This window comes from Geospiza fortis, unplaced genomic scaffold, assembly GCF_000277835.1.
Source record: "Geospiza fortis unplaced genomic scaffold, GeoFor_1.0 scaffold112, whole genome shotgun sequence".
NCBI lineage: Eukaryota > Metazoa > Chordata > Aves > Passeriformes > Thraupidae > Geospiza > Geospiza fortis.
The window spans coordinates 9,715,425-9,735,476 of NW_005054298.1; the positions used below are offsets into that span (position 1 = coordinate 9,715,425).

Below are 20,052 nucleotides of genomic sequence, written 5' to 3' on the forward strand. Positions count from 1 at the left end.
CGGTCCGGCGGCCCGCGGCCTCTGAAGGGAGCGCGAGTGGGGCTTCCTCCATGTTTGTTTCCTTTCTCAGGGGGAGTCCTGCAGCCCGAGGCTTCCAGGAGTTGGGATGAAGTAGTGGCGTGAGGACCCCGCGCCTTAACATAAAAAGGAAAGAGGCTGGAATCGATGGTGGTGTGCGCTCCTGGTTGTTCCCTATGGCAGCCACGGACCCCCAGGTCCTGGCCTTGGCTGCTCAGATCACTGAGAGCAGAGAACAGGACATCCCCCTGCTGCTGCTGAAGTTAAAGGGTAATTAGTGCCGTTCCTAAAATAAAATTTTGAGCCGGTGAACTGTAGCCAGTCCTTCTCCCATCTACCTCCTTAAATACAGAAACTCTGTGTTTTTCTGAAACTCTGTAAGGAAGCTTGATACAGCAGCTTTTCCTGAGAGTGTCGTTTGACTTGGCAAAAATAAGGAGGAGGAGCAAATGGACAGAATTTTTTTTTGGTTTTCAGCTGTCACGATGATAATGTGGGCCCTTTCCCTGCTGATACAGGCAAGGATCTTACACTTGGTCAAATCATTTCTCCCAGTGCTCCTTGGGCAGAGAGCCAGGGTGGTTGTCCATATTCAGTTTTTAAATCTTAACACAGAAACAAGATCATGAGCTCCTGTGTGACTTCCCTGTCTTTCCTTCTGCTATACGGCCACTGCTCATAGGAATGGTTGAAACAAGTCAGGTCCTGTTCTAAATTGGGATGTAATTATAAGGAAGCTATATGTTTCCAGTGGTTGTGGTTTTATCTAACCTAGGAAATTCATACAAATGGTTCATATCCCAGGTAATGTATGTTTTGCTACTAAATATGTAGAGAGAAAATGGAAACCTAAGTTTAGCTATCCTTCCCGATTGTCATATAATTTTACAAATGAGTTGTAGCTGTAGCAGCAGAAATTGCTGACAAAATATTTAATGCTGTTGTTAGCACTTTTACAATTACTTTAATCCTGGATCCTGGCTCTGTGTACATATACTCTTCTTAGAGTATATATTTTAGAAAAAGGGAAAAAAACCCTGCACATCAGAATCTTATGTTTCTCTTTGTCTCTCTCCCGCTTTCTTCCCACAGGAATTTTGAGCAGTCCTTCCTTAGGATGTGAAGAATCAAATAAAATTAAGCAAGATATATACGATTATGGTCTTACTCAGTATTGCCTGCTGGTCCTTAAGCAAGACCACTCTCAGCTGCAGGGAGCCTGGGCTACTGCAGCCCAGCTAGCAGAGATACTAAGGTAAAAAAAAAAACAACAAAAAAAACCCTCCAAAAAAACTAAGAAGAGGGCTTCCAGTTTTCTTTCTGTCCTTTCATCTTGCTCTTTCTCTTTTCAAGCTGTAATACGTTGGCTCCCATCCAGAACAAGGCTTGTTGTTCAGGAAAAGCCAGGGTTAAAGTGCAGGGAAGCAGTCAAGAGCAGAGGGGTCAGGCATAGCCTAATTGGTCCTGTTTAATTCATTTGCATTGTGTTTCATTGAGCTGGGGGAACTATATGGTGGGAACAAGGTTTGTGTTGGCTTTAGCTCTTTTTGTGGACAGTACTCACTAGTGCAACAGTTTTTACCCAGTGATTATATAATTTTGAATTGTAGCTATTTAAATTTTGTTACTTTGTTTGCTTAGATTTCATCTTGCAAAAATCTTCAACCTGATTGGCTCACTGCTTGGCTTGACTGTATTTTAAATATTTATTTACTATACCAATTTGAAGTATCTACTTACATTTTTAAATATAATAGATGACACAGTTCATACAGACTAGATAACCTGATGTAGTTATATTGAGACAATGGCATTGTAAATATGAAAACTTTCAACTCAACCCCCCGGTGATCCAATCTCAATTTTAAATGTCAGGAAAAATAATACATTTTAAATTTTCCTCAAGTTTAGTTTTGGCTTAACTAAGGAGTAAAATTCTAAGGCATGAAGTAATTATGTGACCATCTCTTATTTATGCCATATCTGCAGTATGAATTTTTAATGCAAGGAATTTCAGTAAGGGATGCAAGAGTTATCACCAGAGTAGTGTGATGCTTAAATCATCCCCTAAAAGCTGTTTCAGTTGCAGAGAATACTGAAATTTATTTTAGCTCTAAAAATGTCCTTTTGTAGCTAGATGATTCTCTGCTTCATGCCTAGAATTTGTTTTCCAAGGGCTTTGGTAGACAGCTTTATGTGTGTGCATTCCCAAAATGTTAATATAGCCTAGATAAGATATCAGACAGCAAAATTCATAAAAAGTCAGGAAGACTCTTTTGTTGCACTGGTATCAGTGCTGAGTGCAGAATTGAAACAGCTTATCAGTTGTAAAACATGCAGTTTCTTGTAAAAAGTCTTCCAGAAACAACTGACGTGTTGTGGTGAGTAAAATAAGAGAGCTGAGATCTGAGGAGCTGATTTCCAGCCCACGTGCCTTCCTCAGTTTGAGAAAAGTTGTAGACAGGATCACTGAAGGTTTTGTGGTATATTTTTTATACGTATTTTTATGTATAAAAAAAATATGTGCCTGATGTGCACCCCCTTCATCATCAGGCTTTCTTTATCAGGTTTTTTTTTTCTACCTTTCTATTTTGCTTTTTTTTTTCTTCTTTATGACCATCAGAGCCCTTCCCTAGAATATGGAGCAAGCCTGAACAGATCTATAGCTAAAAGAGAAAGTGTGTTGGATATGTTTTTAACTAAGAAATGCCATAATAGGTAGTAACCTCTCCAGCCTGCGAGTGGTTGCTCTTCCTTGGAGGCAGCCACCTTGGAGCCAGTCACAGCAGTGAGCTGTTGTTCAGGGGGAATTGTCCCATGCCACTGAAGCATTTCTCTGATGACGTGACATTCATTCAAAGTTGTTCAAACAGGCTTTTGGTTATTCTGGTTGACTTTTTTCCCTTTTTTCTTTCTTTTTTTTTTTTTTGGTTTTGTTTTGTTTTGTTTTACTCCATTTCAGTCATTGTTGTGTAGGGCTAGAGGTGAAAGAAGATCCTGAGGAATTTTACAGGAAGTTTCTTCCTTCAGTTATAGACAGCCTGCTGGTTTTGGGAAAACGCTTGCAAGCACGATTTATCCGAGCAATCAAGGTATTTACGTTTCATGGTTAAAAAAGCAGAGAATGCCTGCAAACTTTCTGCATATTGGATAAGTAGGATATTATTCTAGGGATATGGTATTAGGAAAATTTATTTTCTAGAAATTGCAGTAGTTTTTCTTATGCCTCCGAGCTCGGAAGCTGAAATCTGTAATTGTGCAGCATTTGCTCCATGACTTGTGCAAAGGCACTACAAAAAGCCCTACAAAAGACAGCATCCCAGTCACGGTAGTGTCTTAATTTTGCATATCATTAGTTCAGCCTTCATAATGATTTAGTTCTCACTCATTTTATTCAGCTTTACAAAAAATAGTTTAGGGAGTCTTAAGATTTTAAATCAGATTTGTTGAAGTTTGTTTTGTCATTCAATTTCTGCTGCATAATTGGCAAAAAAATTCCAAGAATGCTCACTGTTTCTGAACTTGCAAATGGAGAATGCCAAAGGCAGACTTCATGAATTTATAGATCTAAAAACTTTCTCACATTTTCCTCCTTTTTTGCAATGAAGAAGGGTTTTGCTCAGCGAGGTTCCCTCATGCTTCTGGAGTATTCTGAGTTCTAGAATCAGAAGGAAAAATACCCCCAGACAAAAACCCATGAGTAATTTAAATTACCATCTTCATGGATTCTGACAGTTTCTTTTAATATCCCCACTTCTCTACACTATCTCATTTCTTGGCTCACTGGCTTCTTGCACTTAGCCAAAGTTTTCCTACAAAGTATTGTGATAGACACCACAGACAAACAATTCTCAGAAAGCATCAGTGCAATGACATAGTTTCTGTTAGTGCAGTACTTGAGAAGTGCATTTTGTGCTTGACAAGGAAGCTTCCTAAGTTGACATCCCAGGAGACTCTTATCCACAATATGTAATTTCCCCCATACTTTCGTATTGTCTCAGCCTACATGCTACTTGAGTCATGCTTGTGGGCAAAGATTTCTTTTGAATGCAAATGCAGTCTACGTTATAATTACTACTTTGGCTTTTAAACTTCATGGTCTCGGAGGTGACTGGGCACCCAGACTTGATGCTTGCTCAGTGGAATTTTGGAAATCCCACTCTACCAGTAGAGATTGAAAGTTTATTCTACTCTCTTTTGCTTTTTGTACAAGTTTTTGAAGTCAAGGGAAGTAGTGAAATGGCTTTCAGAAACTGTCATGTTGCCAAAACACAGAACAGATAATGTTACAGTTTAACATATTATTGTTATTTTGTATTTCTCCGTGTCAGTCTGGACCAAAGTTAAACCTTGACTGGGAGCTTGGGCTCCAGCTGGGATCTAGGAATAGGCTTCCCAGGGTTTCATTTGTGGAGGCTGAATTAATGTGGGATGTATGACCATGTGCTTTGTAACAACATTTGGCAGCAGTGTGGTACTGTCAAAAACCCTTTTGCTGTTCCACACACCAAGATTCCAGATTTCCAGTAGTCTGTGGCTCACACTTGGAATACAGACTGGAATGTGCATCTGTATGTGCATTCACGTGTTAAAACCTGAATTCCTGCTGGTCAGAGGGGAGCACTGGAGCACCTCTGCAGTGAAGAAAGGCTGAGAGATGGATTTGTTCAGCGTGAAGAAGAGAAGTCTCCGAGGAGAACTTATGTCACTCCCAGTACCTAAAGGGGCTACAAGAAAGATGGAGGGACTTTTTACAAGGGCATATAGTGACAGGATAAGGGGTGATGGCTTGACATCGAAAGAGGGAGGTTTAAATTAGGTATTGGGAAGAAATTCTGTGCTGTCAGGTGGTGAAATACTGGGACAGGCTGCCTAGAGAAGCTGTGGATGCCCCATCTGTGGGAGCATTTGAGACCAGGCTCCATGAAGCTCTTTGAAATCTGGACCACTGTTAAGTGTCCACTGTTAAGCCCATGGCAGTGGGGCTGGAACAAGATGGACTTTAGGTCCTTTCCTACCATTCTATGATTGATTCTATGTTTTTTCCGGTCCAATGCTATCACAGGCAAGCACATGATGTAGTCTGTTTGGCAAACAGATCAAATTTCGGCTTTATAGTGGTTTGGTATTTGCTCCCACACCTCCAGCTAGGAGGTGCTTCTGAAGCTTCACCATACCAGTTATCAGGAGCCTTTTTCATTTTGTCTGTGTCCTTGGCCACTTCATACCTTTTTTTATTTTCCCCCTCTTCTTTAAAGTAATATATTTCCCACTTAGTGCATTAAATCTGTGATGCATATTTGCTGAGCTATTATCTGTCTTATCCCTCCAATGCTATCAAATATTTTTAAGGCGTAAACAAGATTTCTCTCTCATTGTTGTGATTGTTTTTTCCCAAATGCTTGCTTTTATTTTTTAGTACCTCCAAGAAGATTGATCTCTGACCTCAAAAGTCTCACAAGCTGGGGTGGTTTTTTTTACTAGTTCCTACAGTTTCACCAACTTCATTTAGAAATTTGGTGGAGTTTGGTTGCCAAATTCCTGAAGCATACAAACCTTCCCAAGACATCAAGATGAAGTCCTTAATGAAGATACATACACATGTTTTAACCTACTTCTCTCTTGTTTAGGATAAAGAAAAACAAGACTTTTTACACTGGTTCCAAATAGTAACTGATGCCATCTGCTGGCTGTTCGGTGGGCATATCCAACTAGCACCACATGGTAAGGAAAATATCAACCCACAGAACACTTGAACATTTATTTATGGCAACTACAAGTTTCAAAATTAATTCTTAAGCTAATCTCCCCCTAGTCTTCCAAATTTGAGTAGATGTTAAATCTGTCTTTTTAAGTAGTCAGCTCAACAGCAATATCTAATGGTAAATATCCACTAAAGGGAAATACTCATGAGTTCCCCTTCTAGTCTTTTAGAGATAAACATTTAAAACTGTCATCCTGTAATTTCTCTTTGTAAGTCTATACCTTTTAAAAATCAGTTTGTTGGGGTTTTTCTTTCCCAATAAGAGACAATTGATATTTTCCTGTATATGATTAAAATATGCAGAAATCTGACCAGAGTACATTGCTAGCCCTGATAAGTAGGTAGATTTGCAGGCAGATTTCTAAAGTTTTTTCCATGACAGGAAATTTTACAAATATCTAACAAACTTTACTATATATTTCTGACCAAAATAATCTTTCATTTAAACTGATGTTTATCACACTGATTCTGAAAAGCAGAATTTGGTTTTGTTTCTAGTATTGGACAAAAACCAAAAGGATCATAAGATGTATGACTAAAACCACAAATGGTCAGAAAAATTACTGAATACATAGCCGGTGATACACTGGGATAAAAAAATGGTGCTTTAATGACATCAGTGTACTTGCATTAAATAATCTGGGGTAACAAACTGTCAAGTTTGAGGTCCTTAACTTTTTTGGATTTTGTTACCCCAGTGTTAATTCCACTATTGTTGTAAGAAAAGGGTACTATTGTAACATAAAGGGGTTTAAAGCTTTCATTCCCTTGCAACATCAGTGCCTGAGGGATGTCCAAAGGCAGAAAAACCAGGATTCACCATGTTTTTTGGAGGTTGAAGTAGTTTAGTTATCTCAGTAAGTTTCAGTGTAAGAATTATTCCAGAAACAGTGTCTGAGTTTATTTGCTATGACTTATGATGAAGTTTATTTGGTTGATGGTGTTTTCAAGTCTGGTTCTGATTGCATGATTTCTTACTTGTTTGTTTTTGGTTTTCTTTGCAGTACTACAAAATGATCGCTTCCTGCAGTTGTTAATAACAGATGATGTTGAAACAGCAATTGTAATGATGTCTGTGTTACACAATATTTTGAGGATCAATAGGTTGGTTGTTTTCATATCATTATATTTCTTAATAATAAATATAAAAGGTAGCTAATTACTGCTTGGTAAAATAAAATCTTTTCATTTGCAAGCATTGTTGTGTTTGTTTGGGTTTTTTTTCCCCTAGTCTTTGTAGAAGAAATTAAGAACATTAAAAAGCTGGTATTTTAATCTTCTTAAATTGAGGGAGTGGTAATTGGTTGATTGAAACAGTTGTACTGTCTGGATCATATTCCTGGTCCAGCTAGCTGGGCATCTTGGCTTGCTGTATATAGCCTGACATAGCTAAATAAGTCACTGTTAAAAAGCTCATGTTTTTCAATTAACACTTCTGTCCCATTCCCCTTTTTTTTCCTTTATTCTTTTTTAAGTTCTGTCTTGCTTCAAGTTGAAGAAGAGACCCTTCACTCTGTTTTGGATGAACTTGTCTATAAGCTGTCCTCTACCACCAATCCTGCTGTGGGAAGTGCTGCCACAAAACTGCTGTTATTAGTGGCAAAATCTTGCAAACAGCTTGTGCAGTTATTCACAGCTCGCTACAAAGGTTTGTAAACATGCATGGGACCAATCACTGAGCCTCCTCTTGCATTCCCTGTGAAAATAAAAAGACAGAAATTTCCTATTGTGGTTCAATGGCCCTCTAGTACCGGTGGAAACTGCAATGCCATGTTGCTTTGTGATTTTTTTCCCTTCTGTTAATTTTCATTGCAGTTTAAGGTACTGCACCTCTTTCTGTTTCCTAGATTTATTTTCTTCTGTGTACTGAGCACTCTGCATGTGGCAACTTGTCTTTTAAAGTTGTTGATTGTGATTTCCAACTTGATGGGCTTTTGCTTCTTTCTGTTTGCCTGTGCAGGTTGGTTATTGAGGGATCCACAGGCAGGGTGCCTGTACTGCCACAGTCAGAGAGCCCTGTGTCACATCTGCCACAGTGCTAAGGCTCAGTAATCCAGAGCATGAAAGTTTTACTTAGTGACCTGCTGACCCTGGCTGTTGCAGGTCTGCTCTACTGATAGGGGGCTGTTTAGTTATCCAGGAGCTGGCTGTCTTTTGATATCCAAGTAATTGGAATGAGCTCTTTCCAAGAATTCATGAAATTAATTTATCATTTTGTCTCAATGCCTTCATATGATAAGGCTAGGTATGTGTATAATTTGTTCTATGTTATTCTTTCCTTAATGAGGTGTCCCATTTAATGTTTCTGTCTAGCATAGCAGGAAGCTCCAGGAAACCCCTTTGTACTCTATCATGCCCATGGAGACTAAGGAATAGGCATAATATTTGCCATGTCTTTTATGTTCTAGATGTTATTGTGGGTGAAAACTACTTGTGAGCAGCCTCAGTCCTTAGAGGACAAAGACAGTAAAAAGAAGAAATGTCCAATTCCCATTTTTTGCACTTGTGCCGACTACTTATACAGTAACAGCCAGATAAATTTCTGGATCAGATTAACAGCATTGCCACCCTTTTGCCTACAGAATGGAGAGGAGGGATTCCTTGTATTGTGGAGTTAAGTATAGTGCCTAAGGCTGCTATCACATTGTGGATTCTTGGGAAGCTGCCTTGATGATCCGATCATCCCAGCTGTAGAATGCTGGCTTGTTTGAAGTTGTGTAGATCTCCATCAAAGGATGCTTTATTTTGCTCTAGAATCACAGTATGCCACAGTCATTTAGAACTGTACGTTTCCTCTTTCCACTAAGAAAAGAAAAAAAAATTTGCTTTTTTCCTCTACTTTTTTTTTTTTAAGTTAGAATCCTTCTGTTAGTTTTAATTTGGGCTTTGGAATCCTTTAGAGACTTTGAGGAATAAAAGCAACAGAGAAAGCATTTCCACCATCTGGCCATCTCACTGAAGTCCCTTGGCTTCACAGTGGCAGTGTGAGGTGCTTTGGTGTGAGCTTTGCCAAATGAAGGCAGCTTGCTGGAGGTGAGGGCACCTCCAAGACCAGCACAGTCCCTATGTCAGGTTCCCTGGAGGGCCTGGCCTTTTGTCCTGCATAGGTTGACACATCTGTGAGGCACACTGGAGGTACTCCCTGGCAGTAGCCAGAAGGAGCATATGGCTGTGTAGTCTGCACAGAGACTGGCAAGTGGTTGTGTCAGACCCACAGCACTTGTCTGAGGGAGCTCTCTTGTGTAGCCTGGCTCCCTGCTTTTGCAGGGCTCAGGCAGCCTTGGGGCACCATTTGGAGTCCTGCCTGTCTCTCCTGAAGTGTTTAACTGTCATTGTTTTTCTAAAATGGTGCACATGGTGCTACAGAGGTGCCATTTCTGTGTGCTCCAGATCCTGTAAGCACATGTGAGTGTTGTGTTGGAGTTGCCCAGTGTATGAATGTGTTTATGGACAATAATTTGAAGATGGAAAAGTTACTTGAATCTGCAGTTCTTTGGGAGGCAAACATGCACATACTTCCTGCCCTCCTTCCTCTTCCCTCCAACTCCCTGCAGAGCCCTTAGGCTCTGGGATTTGTCTGATACAAACATTTCAGCACATGTCTACTTGCATAGGGAGTGTGTGTGTGTTGTGGGGGGAGCACAAGGGTGCTTTTTAGCTACTGCAGACCCAAAAAGCTCTTTTGTCTCATGGATTGGATGCACATGCACTCACAGTTAAATGATGCTGTGCAGACATCAAACAATTCCAGTTGGAAATAAATAAATTTTATTACAAAAAATATGAAAAGAGTGTTAGCAACACCCCACACTTGTGTGGTGCTTTGAATTCTTTTTAGCACCTTTCAATGACTTACTGATAAGACACTGAAAGTACATTGGTAATTTGACTGTCAGTGAGATAAACACAATACTGACTTGGGCATACAAAATCACTGGATAATAGTTCTTTGTAATAGTTGGAGCACCAGACATTCTTTGATGAGATTATGCATTGACACTCAAAGATGGCTGATGGTCTTCAGCTCTCACACTTCTTTGCACATAGAATCAGATTTAATTTGTTGATTCACAGTTTGTTACTTTGAGAGCTTGAAAGGATAAATTCACATTACTGAATTAGCATCTTCTCTTTCTCTTAGGATTAAAAGGGCTTTTAAGTAAACAGTGGACTGGCAAAGGATTTGACAGGGAGGTCAATCAACTCTTGGACCTGCTGTATTTGGAACAATCCAGTGGAAAAGGAGAAATACAGGTGATTAATGTGACTTTCAGATGTGAAATCCTATTTAGATGTGAAATCCTATTTACATGTGATTTGTGTATGTTTAGAAGGGATTTACTATATCACTTTGTAGACACTTTTCAAAACCTGTGTTATTATTTCACTATGTTAATTTTAATTACCTTTTTGAAATTATTTTATTGTCATTTTTTAAAACATCAAGAAATTGCTCAGTCATTAAAATACTGGACTGTGACTCGAGAGATTGGCTTTCTGTGGAGATTCACCATAGATTTCAATATAATCATAGGGGGAAAATAATTAATTCTTTTGCTAACTATCAGATGAAAATAACTGCATCTGCTTTTCTCACATCAGGGTTACAAATTTAGATCTCTGAATTCTAGGCAGCATTTACATAGAACTAAGTCATATACAGAAAATGTGCAGTAAGAACACCACCTGGACTGTGTTCCCAGTGAAAGAGACAATGTGTGTTTCATGAGCATCTTAAAAAAAATTGCATGCAGGTTTCTCAGAGACAATACTTCAATGAAAATCAGTTATGTTTGCAGAGACCTGCTTTCCTCTTCAACAGAGCAAGGTGTTTTTTGATGCAGTTTGTCTGTGGATTTTTTTTTTAATCCATTTAAGACTAGAATAGATTTTTTCATGTTTGCATTTCAGTGACTTCTGATCATCCTGCAAATCTAACATTTTTCCTGCTGCTCTTTCTTCAAAGTTGTCTTTCTGTCCTCTCTAGTGTAGGTATTTTGATTGAATCATCATTCGAAATATCAAGTGCTTCAGGTGTTTTAAATACAAATTTCTCATCTTGATTTTACAGATATATATATTTGTGCTGTAGATTTGTTTGTCTATCACAGACAGCATCAATACAGGTGGTCAGATTAGCTGTTTTTGGGGCAAGTATGGAGTTCATGATAAGAACTGTCTCATAAGACCTTAAATTCTCCCATTTGATGCATTTGAAAACTGATGGGGTTTGGCCAAATGTTGAGATTGTCCAATTATGCAAGCAGTAATATAAAGTGTTTTTATATGCATAGACAATATTCTACCAACTGTTTTATTAATTTCAGAAGCAGCATGAAGCAGCTTCTGTAATCCAGGCAGCGTGGCGGGGATTTCAGACAAGGAAAAGGCTGAAAAAGCTACCCCAAGCAGTGGTCACTTTACAGAGAAGCTTCAGGTAAACAGCAGGACTTTGTGAAAAGCCGTAAAGAACAGGACCTAGTACGAAGGTTTGAGTTGGGCTGGGTTTTCTCAAGTCACAAAGGAAGAGGAAGAATTCAGATCATCTAATTCAGTGTCCTGTTTGAAGTAGGCCCTGCCTCAAAATGGGATCTGGATGCTCAGGGCCACATCCAGTTTTAGAGGTCTCCAAGGATGGAGATCCTATCATCTCACTTGATCCCTTACCTTGTGCTGGATGATTTGCCTTGTGAAGAATTCTTCCATTGCAGGCATTGAGAATTTCCTTACTGCACTCTTTATCACTGCTTCTTGTCCTTTTTCTGAGCACCCCCATGAGTCTGGCTGTGTCTGCTCTCTAACACTTCTTTAGGTGGTGAGAGACAAATTTGCCTTCCTTAGGCTAAACACACCTTGCCTGTCCTTATACATCCTACATTCCATTGCCCTAATTGTCTTAGTTTGGAAGTCTCTATCCCTCCTATTGCACTAAACAGCACTAGAAGATGATGTACTGGTGGTAGGACAGATAACTGGTTAGCAGTTAACTTGACACAATTGTTCTGTAAATGACATTGGAGCTACTGTGGAGCTTGCACATGCCAGAGTGCTGCAGAAACCAAGGCCCATAGTGCTTGGCCTATAGTGCAGTGTAGTGCTTGCAAGACCTTGTTCTTCATTAATTTTTAAATCTTTGGCTCTCAGAAGTAGAGTTACTGCAGTGACCTAGAAATAGTATCCTCTGCCTTGGAGCAGCAAAGAAGGAAGCTATGTAAATAATGCTTGTCTCGCTTGAATTAGATTGTAGCAGTAATGTTAGCATGTCTTAGGCTAACTGTTTTGAGAAATTTAGTTTGAATTTGACATGGGTTAAGAGATTAAAATCAACTGTAGACTCCACAGCAAGTGTTTTCAAACTCTTTTTGCACATTGATCATTCCTGTGTCAAAAGCAGATCTTGTAAATCACTGTCAAATCACATTGCATTGTGACCAAAGTAATACAAAGCAAACAACTATGCTTTATTGTCTAGACTGGCCTTAAGAGAATATTGTACTTTCTAGGGTGTAGTTTTTAAATTTTGAAAGATTTGCAGGGGCAAGCAAATCTTGAGTCTGTTGAGGGCCACTGGTCACTGCACTTTTGTGATGGAGTCAGACATTCTTGTCACTCCTTTTTACTCCACCATGTACTTGAAGCCAATATTCCTTCCCTCATAAGGCACCTTGCAAGCCTGCAAGCTAAACTTATAGCCCAGAAATTTTGGATGATGGGCTAAGATGTAGCATGGAAAAGCAGCAGGGAAAGGATGGTGAGACTATCAGCCATCGCCAAACTGCCTGACTCCCTTGTGTCAGATTTTCAATATTGTAAGCATTAGTGTGTGCCTTTTAGGCAGCTCTCAAGTCATTTAAATGGACTTTTGAAAGTGTTTGTTTAATATTGAGAGGAATGGAAACTTATTAATGTCCTTACAACTGTGTGTGTTCATGGCTCACTCAGTCCCAGTGTACTGAGCAAATACAGAACTGTACAGTGCCAGTGTTGGTTTTCTTCTGTCTACCTCAAAACATTACACTGAAAAACAGTGTTTGGAATACTGTAAACATGACTGTAGAAGAGCTTTTAAGAGTACTTTTTAATTTTTAGCAGTCAGGTCCTGGCTATGTTCACAGATTTCTTTTAGAACAAGTGTGGTTAAATAGTGCCGAGATTGAAACTCCAAACTTTGCTCACCTGCAGCTGCAGAAAACTCTGCAAGTTATAAACTTTAGAAACTGTGGTTTCAGAAATATCTCCTCAATGAATGTTAAAGCCTGTGGTCTCTCCTTGAAGTTAGTTCACTATTACATAGCTAATTGTAGGACAATTTAAATGGCAATAATTTTTATTAATAATGCATCAAAAATGAAATAATTTTACATTTCTAAAGAGATGACCAGAGGGATGCTGCTCTATGCCATGAACTGCAGAAGGAAGCTTGGATCTTACTCTGTGTGTGTTTTACTTTAGCTCAGAGGCAGTTCCCTATCACAGTGTGGTCTTGCGCAAGCAAATATATCTTATCATTAGGAGAAACAGAGGACAAATGTGTTTTGCAGACTACATAGGAAAGAATCAGTATTAAAGAATCATTTAAATACCTGACAGACACTCTTGGTTTCACAGATGTGCATCTGAGAGATTCATGAACCATTGTAGTTTTCAACCTAGTGAAGCTGATAAAAATTGATGGGCAAAATATTAAAAGTTTTATCAAGAAAATGCGACCAATTGTCTTGTTTGATCCTGTGACTTCATTTGTCTTAGAAATATAATATTTGGACTAAAATATTAATTACCTAAATTTAAAATGTAAAAATTTACAGCTCTAATTTGTAGAAATGTGTGGGCTGAAAACCTTTCATTTCCTTGAAACCATTCCGATATAATCACATGTATCATGATCTGTCTCTGTAGGTCGGTGTGTGGGCACACCTCAAGTCTGCATTACAGTTGTAAAAGGATTATGGTCTGTCAGATTGTGGTGGAGGTTTTTTTACCTGTTGAGGTCAGATCTTTAAATCCAGAGCATCTCTTTTACACAACAGTTTCCATCCTAATCTGTCCCAGTTTTAGAGACTAAGGAGAAGGTATGGTTGGTGGAAAAATAATAGCTCAATTTTACTAGTGATGGGAAACACAATTAGCTCATTAGTACTGTGAGTCTAAAGGTATGTGCCATGCAGCAATAGCAGAAATTCCTGGACATTAGGTCTAGTCTGTGGACTCCTCTGGCGTCCCTTATACCTCTGCTCCGTCCATTGGTTGGTTTTCTTTCCTAGTGCTTAAAGCACTTCTTTCATTGTCCCCAGAAAACTGCTAGAGGAGAGCAGAGCTCTGGGCTGTGGACCCAGTGAGGGTACTCAGGTCCTGAGTGGGGAAGTGATTTTGCTGCAGTAGGAGCAGAGAAATCCCATTGTTACCTTGTTGTGGGGTAAAGTTGTACATTCTCAGGTCTTAAGCTGCTAGGTTGGGTCCATTGGGATGAGAAGGGGTAGTGAAGGGAGGAGGAGCTTTAGCTCACACCTCCTCATACTTCACTGAGACCATGGCCAAGTGGTCTCAGTAATTATTAGTATCAATACATCAGTATATTAAGTATTTTATGTTAGTCTCTATATTGAGATGTTGCTGTGTATTTCATTGATGTACATGTTGTTAGTAGCTTAGACACTCCAGGGCCAGTTGCAGAGTTTTCAACTGTCTCATCTGTGAAACTTCTGCTGCATATTTTCCAGTGCACAGCAGGGCAACATCCTAACATCAAATCTAGAAAAGATCAGGAAGAATTTGCAAGAAAATTCTTTCCTAGTGTTCTCTAACAAATGATGGACCAAATGTGTCAGTCTGTATTTCCTGGAGAAAAGAAAATCCCTTCAAAATTAAGAAGTGAGGCTTGGCAGCCAACATTCTGATCTACTCTTGCAGTCAGTACAAAAATAATTGTATGTATTGTGGGAAGGAGGTGTCATGCATGCTGATGGAGGGACTGGAAAAGGTGGGTACTGGAGCAGATGGCTAATGTTGCTTTACCTCTTCAGTAGATGATGGAATCAAAATTTTTGTTCCAGTTCATTCTGGCTGTGAATGTCCCCCATGAAGCATCATTCCCTTCAGAGTCCTTAGAACTTTATCCTAAGTAAAGATTTACACTTTGATTTTGTAGAGTGGTTCAGAGCTTTTTGTGGCTATACATAGTGTGGTAATTTCTTAGTTTGCAGAAGACTTCTCATTGCTTGGTGTCATTCTGCAGCCAGCAGCTGGCATAGCAGATTGTTTTGTGGATTTTCTTCCTCAATGCTGGACCATTTAACACAAAGAAAAGGAGATACACTTTAAAGAAATGTACAACTTAAGGTAATTGTTGATGTATTTGTGTATTGCAGAGCTAAACGGGAACAAGAGCTGCAGCATTTAACAAAACAGAAGGAAGATGAAGCTCTAAAACTGCAAATGCAACTTCAGAGACAGAGGGCCATGAGACTCTTCCATGAACGACAGCTGGCCTTACTGGAAGTTGTCCATGCCAGTATGATTTGCATTAAACTATAGCAGAAGATTAAAGTGTCTGGGTGTCCTTAGGAACAATTTCCCCAAATCTGTTTCCCAATCTTGCATGTCTATTTGCACTGTAGTCTTACTGTCTCTTCTCCTGACCCAATTATCTGAAAGAGAATGTGCTGATTCCCCCAGGGCTCAGTAACTACTGATCAAGATGTGGTGCCTTCAAAATGGTGCAGGAGAAAGGGAGAGACAGTTTTCTTGTTTTACAAAGCTCCATTGCAGCTATGATCTGCAAGTCCTGACCCACAGCCAAGACACCCTGGGGAAAGAGGAGCTTTTAACTGAGAGCACTCAAGTTTTTTTGGTGCTCTCTAGTTTGAGGATTAACCATGTAAATTGTTAAGAGAACCTAACCTGCAGTCTTCTAACTGTGGATTTTCGTTACCTTTGTAGGTCAGGTGAATAAATACATGCAGGAAATGGAGGAGAAATCAGCATTAACTATCCAGAGATTCTGGCGAGGGTATAGGGCAAGAAGAATTTTTCATCAGCAGAAACAATCTCTTAAGGAGTATAAGGCAGCTGTCATCATTCAAAGAGCAGTAAGTATTTATATTTTGGTCTAACAGTAGATAGGACTGAGTGGATTATTGTGAAGCCTCATAAAACTGTTTATTCTCTTACTGTCAATGTAGCCATAATTTATTAAAAAATTACTTGGGGGTGATAGTCTGGAGACACAAGTTGCTTTCAAGGGTTAAACCTTGTATAGGCTACAAAGCCTAATACAGTCTTGCAACTAAAATATAAAAGCTGCTTCTTTGAAACCCAGGATTGGAATGTCACCATACTACAGATGAGTCACTAACTTATTATGAGTGTTGTTACTATTTATTTTTCCTGCTGACCTTGTATGTTGTCTTTTCAACATCATGGTTCCATTTAAGCTTTAACAGATGCAGTACTGAAACACTTTCACTGATTGTTTACAAACAAAGTGGGAAGACAAACTTCCTCTCTGTGATTGTTATATTCTCATATGTTCCTTACAAAGGCTTGTAAATTCTTGGAGAAACGAAGGAGGAGGAGACCTCTCTCTCCTTGGAAAGAACCCAAGGGACTGACTGATGAGCAGAGACTAGCTTTGCAGCAGAAGGTGGATGACTACATCAAATTGCATCCGGTCTGTTTCTTAGTCATTTCATAATTTGCATTAATGATGCAACATAAAATACTGTAGGGATGAAATATATTCATCTTCATAAATTATGATCAAGATAATCCATTTGAGGTATGTATGTATTAACCCTGCTTGTTTGGCAGCAAGGCACTAGGATATTGGGGATTTTAACCATTAATCTAATAAAAAGTGTCAAAGCAAATGGTAATTGGAAAATTTATATACATGATGATGGATAATTTTGAAGAGAGTTGCAGAGGAAGCAAAATTACAAAGTTAACAATTAGGAACAGCATTTGCATTCCTTGTTTAGGCATTATTCTGCCCCCAGAAGTTTTAAAATAACCAGCTTCTAATGGTAACAAACTTACTTTCCTCCAGGCTTCCCAAATGTCAGAAGAAAGGAGTAAAAAATTACATGTGCAGGCTCAGGCAAAGCTGGCACAGTTCCTGCTAAGGAACAGGCTGGATCAGAGAGCAGCGCAGCGGAGAGAGGCTTTGCTGGCTCAGGTCAACACCGATGTGGAGCTGCTAATGAGTATGTGACTGCTGCTCATGGCTTTGATTACCATTTCGATTAAACTAATTTACAGGGAAAATTAGAGTGAGCAGTGGTAAAGCCTCATTTCAAAACTGAAATATCTTTCTTTCTTTGCCATGTGCCTTATCTTGAGATCCAGGCTTTGTTAGAGATTATCCAAGTGCTGCTGTAGGTTCAGGATAAACACCTGTTTTTCAAGGAGCATCTTATTCTTCTGCTGAAAGACTCTGTCTGATATGTTCACAAGAAAAGCAATAGCCCTGTAACAGGCATTAGAATTTCTTAAAAATGGGGTCTCACACAACCTATTCACCCACATTTGTTTTGCTTTGGTTTGTTTTCTCATGTTGTGAGTAAGCTGCTGGTTAAAACACTCTCACCCCTTCCAGATGAAGAGGGAAATCTTTGAGCTGCAATTTCCATGTTTTCATTTTCTCTGGCCTGGCTTTAAGTAAAACAGAATTCACTACTGTGCTATCGTAATTCCAGACAAGTGGCTGCATGAAAAAGCAAGAGTAGCAAACTGCAGCCACCAGAGAGCACCCAAGCTGGGCAGAATTCAGCAACTTACTGAATTCCATTAGTCTGCCACGTGCTGTGTCACTGCAGCTCATCACTCCCTGAGCAGGCAAATCAGCAACACATTTACACTGTGCTGGGTCTCCCAAGGAGGGAAGCCACAAGGCTGCTGCACCAGAGCAGTGGAAACACCAAGCTGATGTCACCCTGCACCAGGAGCACTGATCCACAGTAGTGACCAGGAGATCCTCTGAAATTATACTTCTACAAGGAGTCATTTTGGTAGATACCACCACTGCACCTGAAAGAAGTAGTCCATGTTTCCCCTTTCTTCTTTCTACCCCATTGTGTATTTCTTTTGTCAGATTAGCCTTTATTTGGATTGCCTCTCCAATCAGAGTTATGATTTATCAGGTAGTCATAAAATTGCAATGCCAGCACAAGGAGAGGAGTGGCCTAGGACAGTGGCAAGTGGGAGGGTAGTGTTCCTTTTTTTTAATACTTAGAAAAAACCACAAACAAAATACAGAAAACTCTTCTTCTTGTTCTTGCAGATGCTCCAGGTTTAGCAGAGACCACAGAAAAAGATTTTGGTGCCTTTATGAGTCGATCAATCCCTGTAGCTACCAAGGCAAGGCAAGCCCACAACACTATGCTAAAATACAGTCGTTGGCCGTGGTGGAAGAAGCTTGGAGATGAGTTTATGGAGGATGATGTAATTCCTGATGATGCTATAAACACAGAACTGGAAACTCTCTTTATTGGATGAAGGAAGTCCTTTTAGGTAACAAGCAGAAGAATTTCATATTCAATCAGACTCGTATCTAGCACTATGCACTCACTTGTGTATGTTTTTAAGGAAGGAAAACATTTGATAAAGACTGAAAAAGACCAAAGTCTTATTTTAGTGCATTTTACTTAATAAGAATCCCTTCCTGTACATCAAGAGTTGGATCCTATTGATTGTTCTGTTGCAAATAGGATTTAAATACTGTAATTTTAAATGAAGGTATTTTGTAATTTGTATCACTTTAAAAGTAAGTTCGTAACCTTTGGCTTTTCAGTTACTGATGTGTCTGGAACAAGAATTTGAGACTGTGCTAATGCCTTAGCTACCTGTGCTATTTTTCAGGTGAAAGACCAGAGTCTTAAAAATTAGATCTTGCCTCACTGCAAAGGAGGAAAAAGTGCAGGGGTTTCTGCTGGTTGTATGTGGGCAGCAGTATTGGTTCAGCATGTTTGTTTTCCATTCTCTCTGGAAGGCTTTGAGTTTTAATTTTAGTGGAGATGAATGGAAAACAAATAAATAGAAACAGTGGGCGGAAGACCAAGCCCATTCAGATACAGCTGATACATGGAAATTAATAACTGGATGGCTGCCAGGAGGAAGAGCTGTGCTCTGTGTTAACTTTTTTTCACAGAACTGTGATTTGGAATGCACTGAATTGGCTCACAATTCCTTTCTTGGACAGTTAATTGATGGAACAATCCATTAAGTATTTTCTAGGGTACTTGCAGATGTCTGTTGAGCTGCACAGTTCTGCTGTGTTAGTTTTGAGCCATGCCCATAACAAGACAGGTACCGTACTACAAGAGCAGAGGGTGCAGTCACCCACTGCTCCAGGGGATGGAAGATATCCCTCAACAGCCAAGCTCTGGCACTGGAAATGGCCCAGCATTTCTGGATGAACTGCAGCAAGTCAGCTTTTCCCTTCTAAATGCCTGAGTCCCCTATGCACATCATCGTCCCCTTGGCCATGCAGCCTCTGGCCCAAACTATTTTGATGCAGAAACCTCTGCTCTTACATTTCTTCCTAATCACCCTTATTCTAACAGGTCCTTGGTGCAGGGAGATGGTCACAAAAGGGCTTTGCTGAGTGTATCTCACATAAAGAGCTGAGCCCCCATGGTCAGTGTTAAATACCAAGTGAATTAGAGAGCCATCTTCCCAAAATGCCATGTATTGTAATGGCCTCTGTCACTTGCTGCCAGTGGAGTGGATAATGAACCCCCTCTTTGGAATATGCAATGTGCTAAATCATGGGGGTTTTCAAATGAACAGAAAGCCTACTGGAAGATGCTGTTTTGCTGGAGGAATTAAAATTGTTGGTCCAGCAGCACAAATCCCTCTGTCCCCAAAAAATGCTTTGTTTTACTTTGTGCTTGTCACCAGGAGATTGCAGTCACATCCATTTTACAGACCAGGGAAACTGAGGCAAGAGACCCATGAGGGAACATGCCTATGGCTGTATATAGCTGTATCACCTGTCACTTGTTCCCGTTACTGTCCCAGGCAGGGCAAGCCAGAAGGGGGCCACATGCTGGGATGGAGCTGGGAGATGTTCTTGGATGCCAATTACTGTGGCCAGTTCAGAGCCTGGGCCCAGTAAAAGAGATTCCCAACCTCCTCTGATACCCTGCTTGGCTCACAGTGGGAGGGATTTGGTGTAGTTTGACTCCTTTTCAAGTCTTCCTGCACCATGTGCTGGACATATTACTGGCATTTTATTTCATTGCAGCCCCTTCTGGAATAAAATACTATTG

At 39.8% G+C, this 20,052-nt stretch overlaps 1 protein-coding gene across 2 annotated transcripts; it reads left to right on the top strand.

The window, feature by feature from the left end:
• Positions 1–47: 47 nt before the first annotated feature.
• On the top strand, positions 48–18,964 carry IQCB1 (IQ motif containing B1). Of its 2 annotated transcripts, none has more exons than XM_005415765.3 (13): positions 48–288; positions 1,111–1,273; positions 2,981–3,110; positions 5,649–5,742; positions 6,787–6,886; positions 7,258–7,430; positions 9,924–10,036; positions 11,110–11,219; positions 15,151–15,293; positions 15,722–15,870; positions 16,323–16,451; positions 16,830–16,986; positions 18,063–18,964. In XM_005415765.3, the coding sequence occupies exons 1-13, from the start codon at positions 195–197 to the stop codon at positions 18,275–18,277; spliced, it is 1,770 nt and encodes a 589-aa protein (XP_005415822.2). In that variant the 5' UTR covers positions 48–194; the 3' UTR covers positions 18,278–18,964. The 2 variants fall into 2 exon arrangements, with proteins under 2 accessions (XP_005415822.2, XP_030913522.1); XM_031057662.1 differs by having other exon boundaries at positions 16,323–16,424.
• The last annotated feature ends 1,088 nt before the right edge of the window (positions 18,965–20,052 follow it).

Bases quoted from the DNA above. Each gene is read 5' to 3' on its own strand.
- IQCB1 (XM_005415765.3), top strand. From the start codon at position 195: ATGGCAGCCACGGACCCCCAGGTCCTGGCCTTGGCTGCTCAGATCACT. The intron at 1,274-2,980 runs GTAAAAAAAAAA...ACTCCATTTCAG, and splicing joins CAGCTAGCAGAGATACTAAG to TCATTGTTGTGTAGGGCTAG. The intron at 6,887-7,257 runs GTTGGTTGTTTT...TTCTTTTTTAAG, and splicing joins AATATTTTGAGGATCAATAG to TTCTGTCTTGCTTCAAGTTG.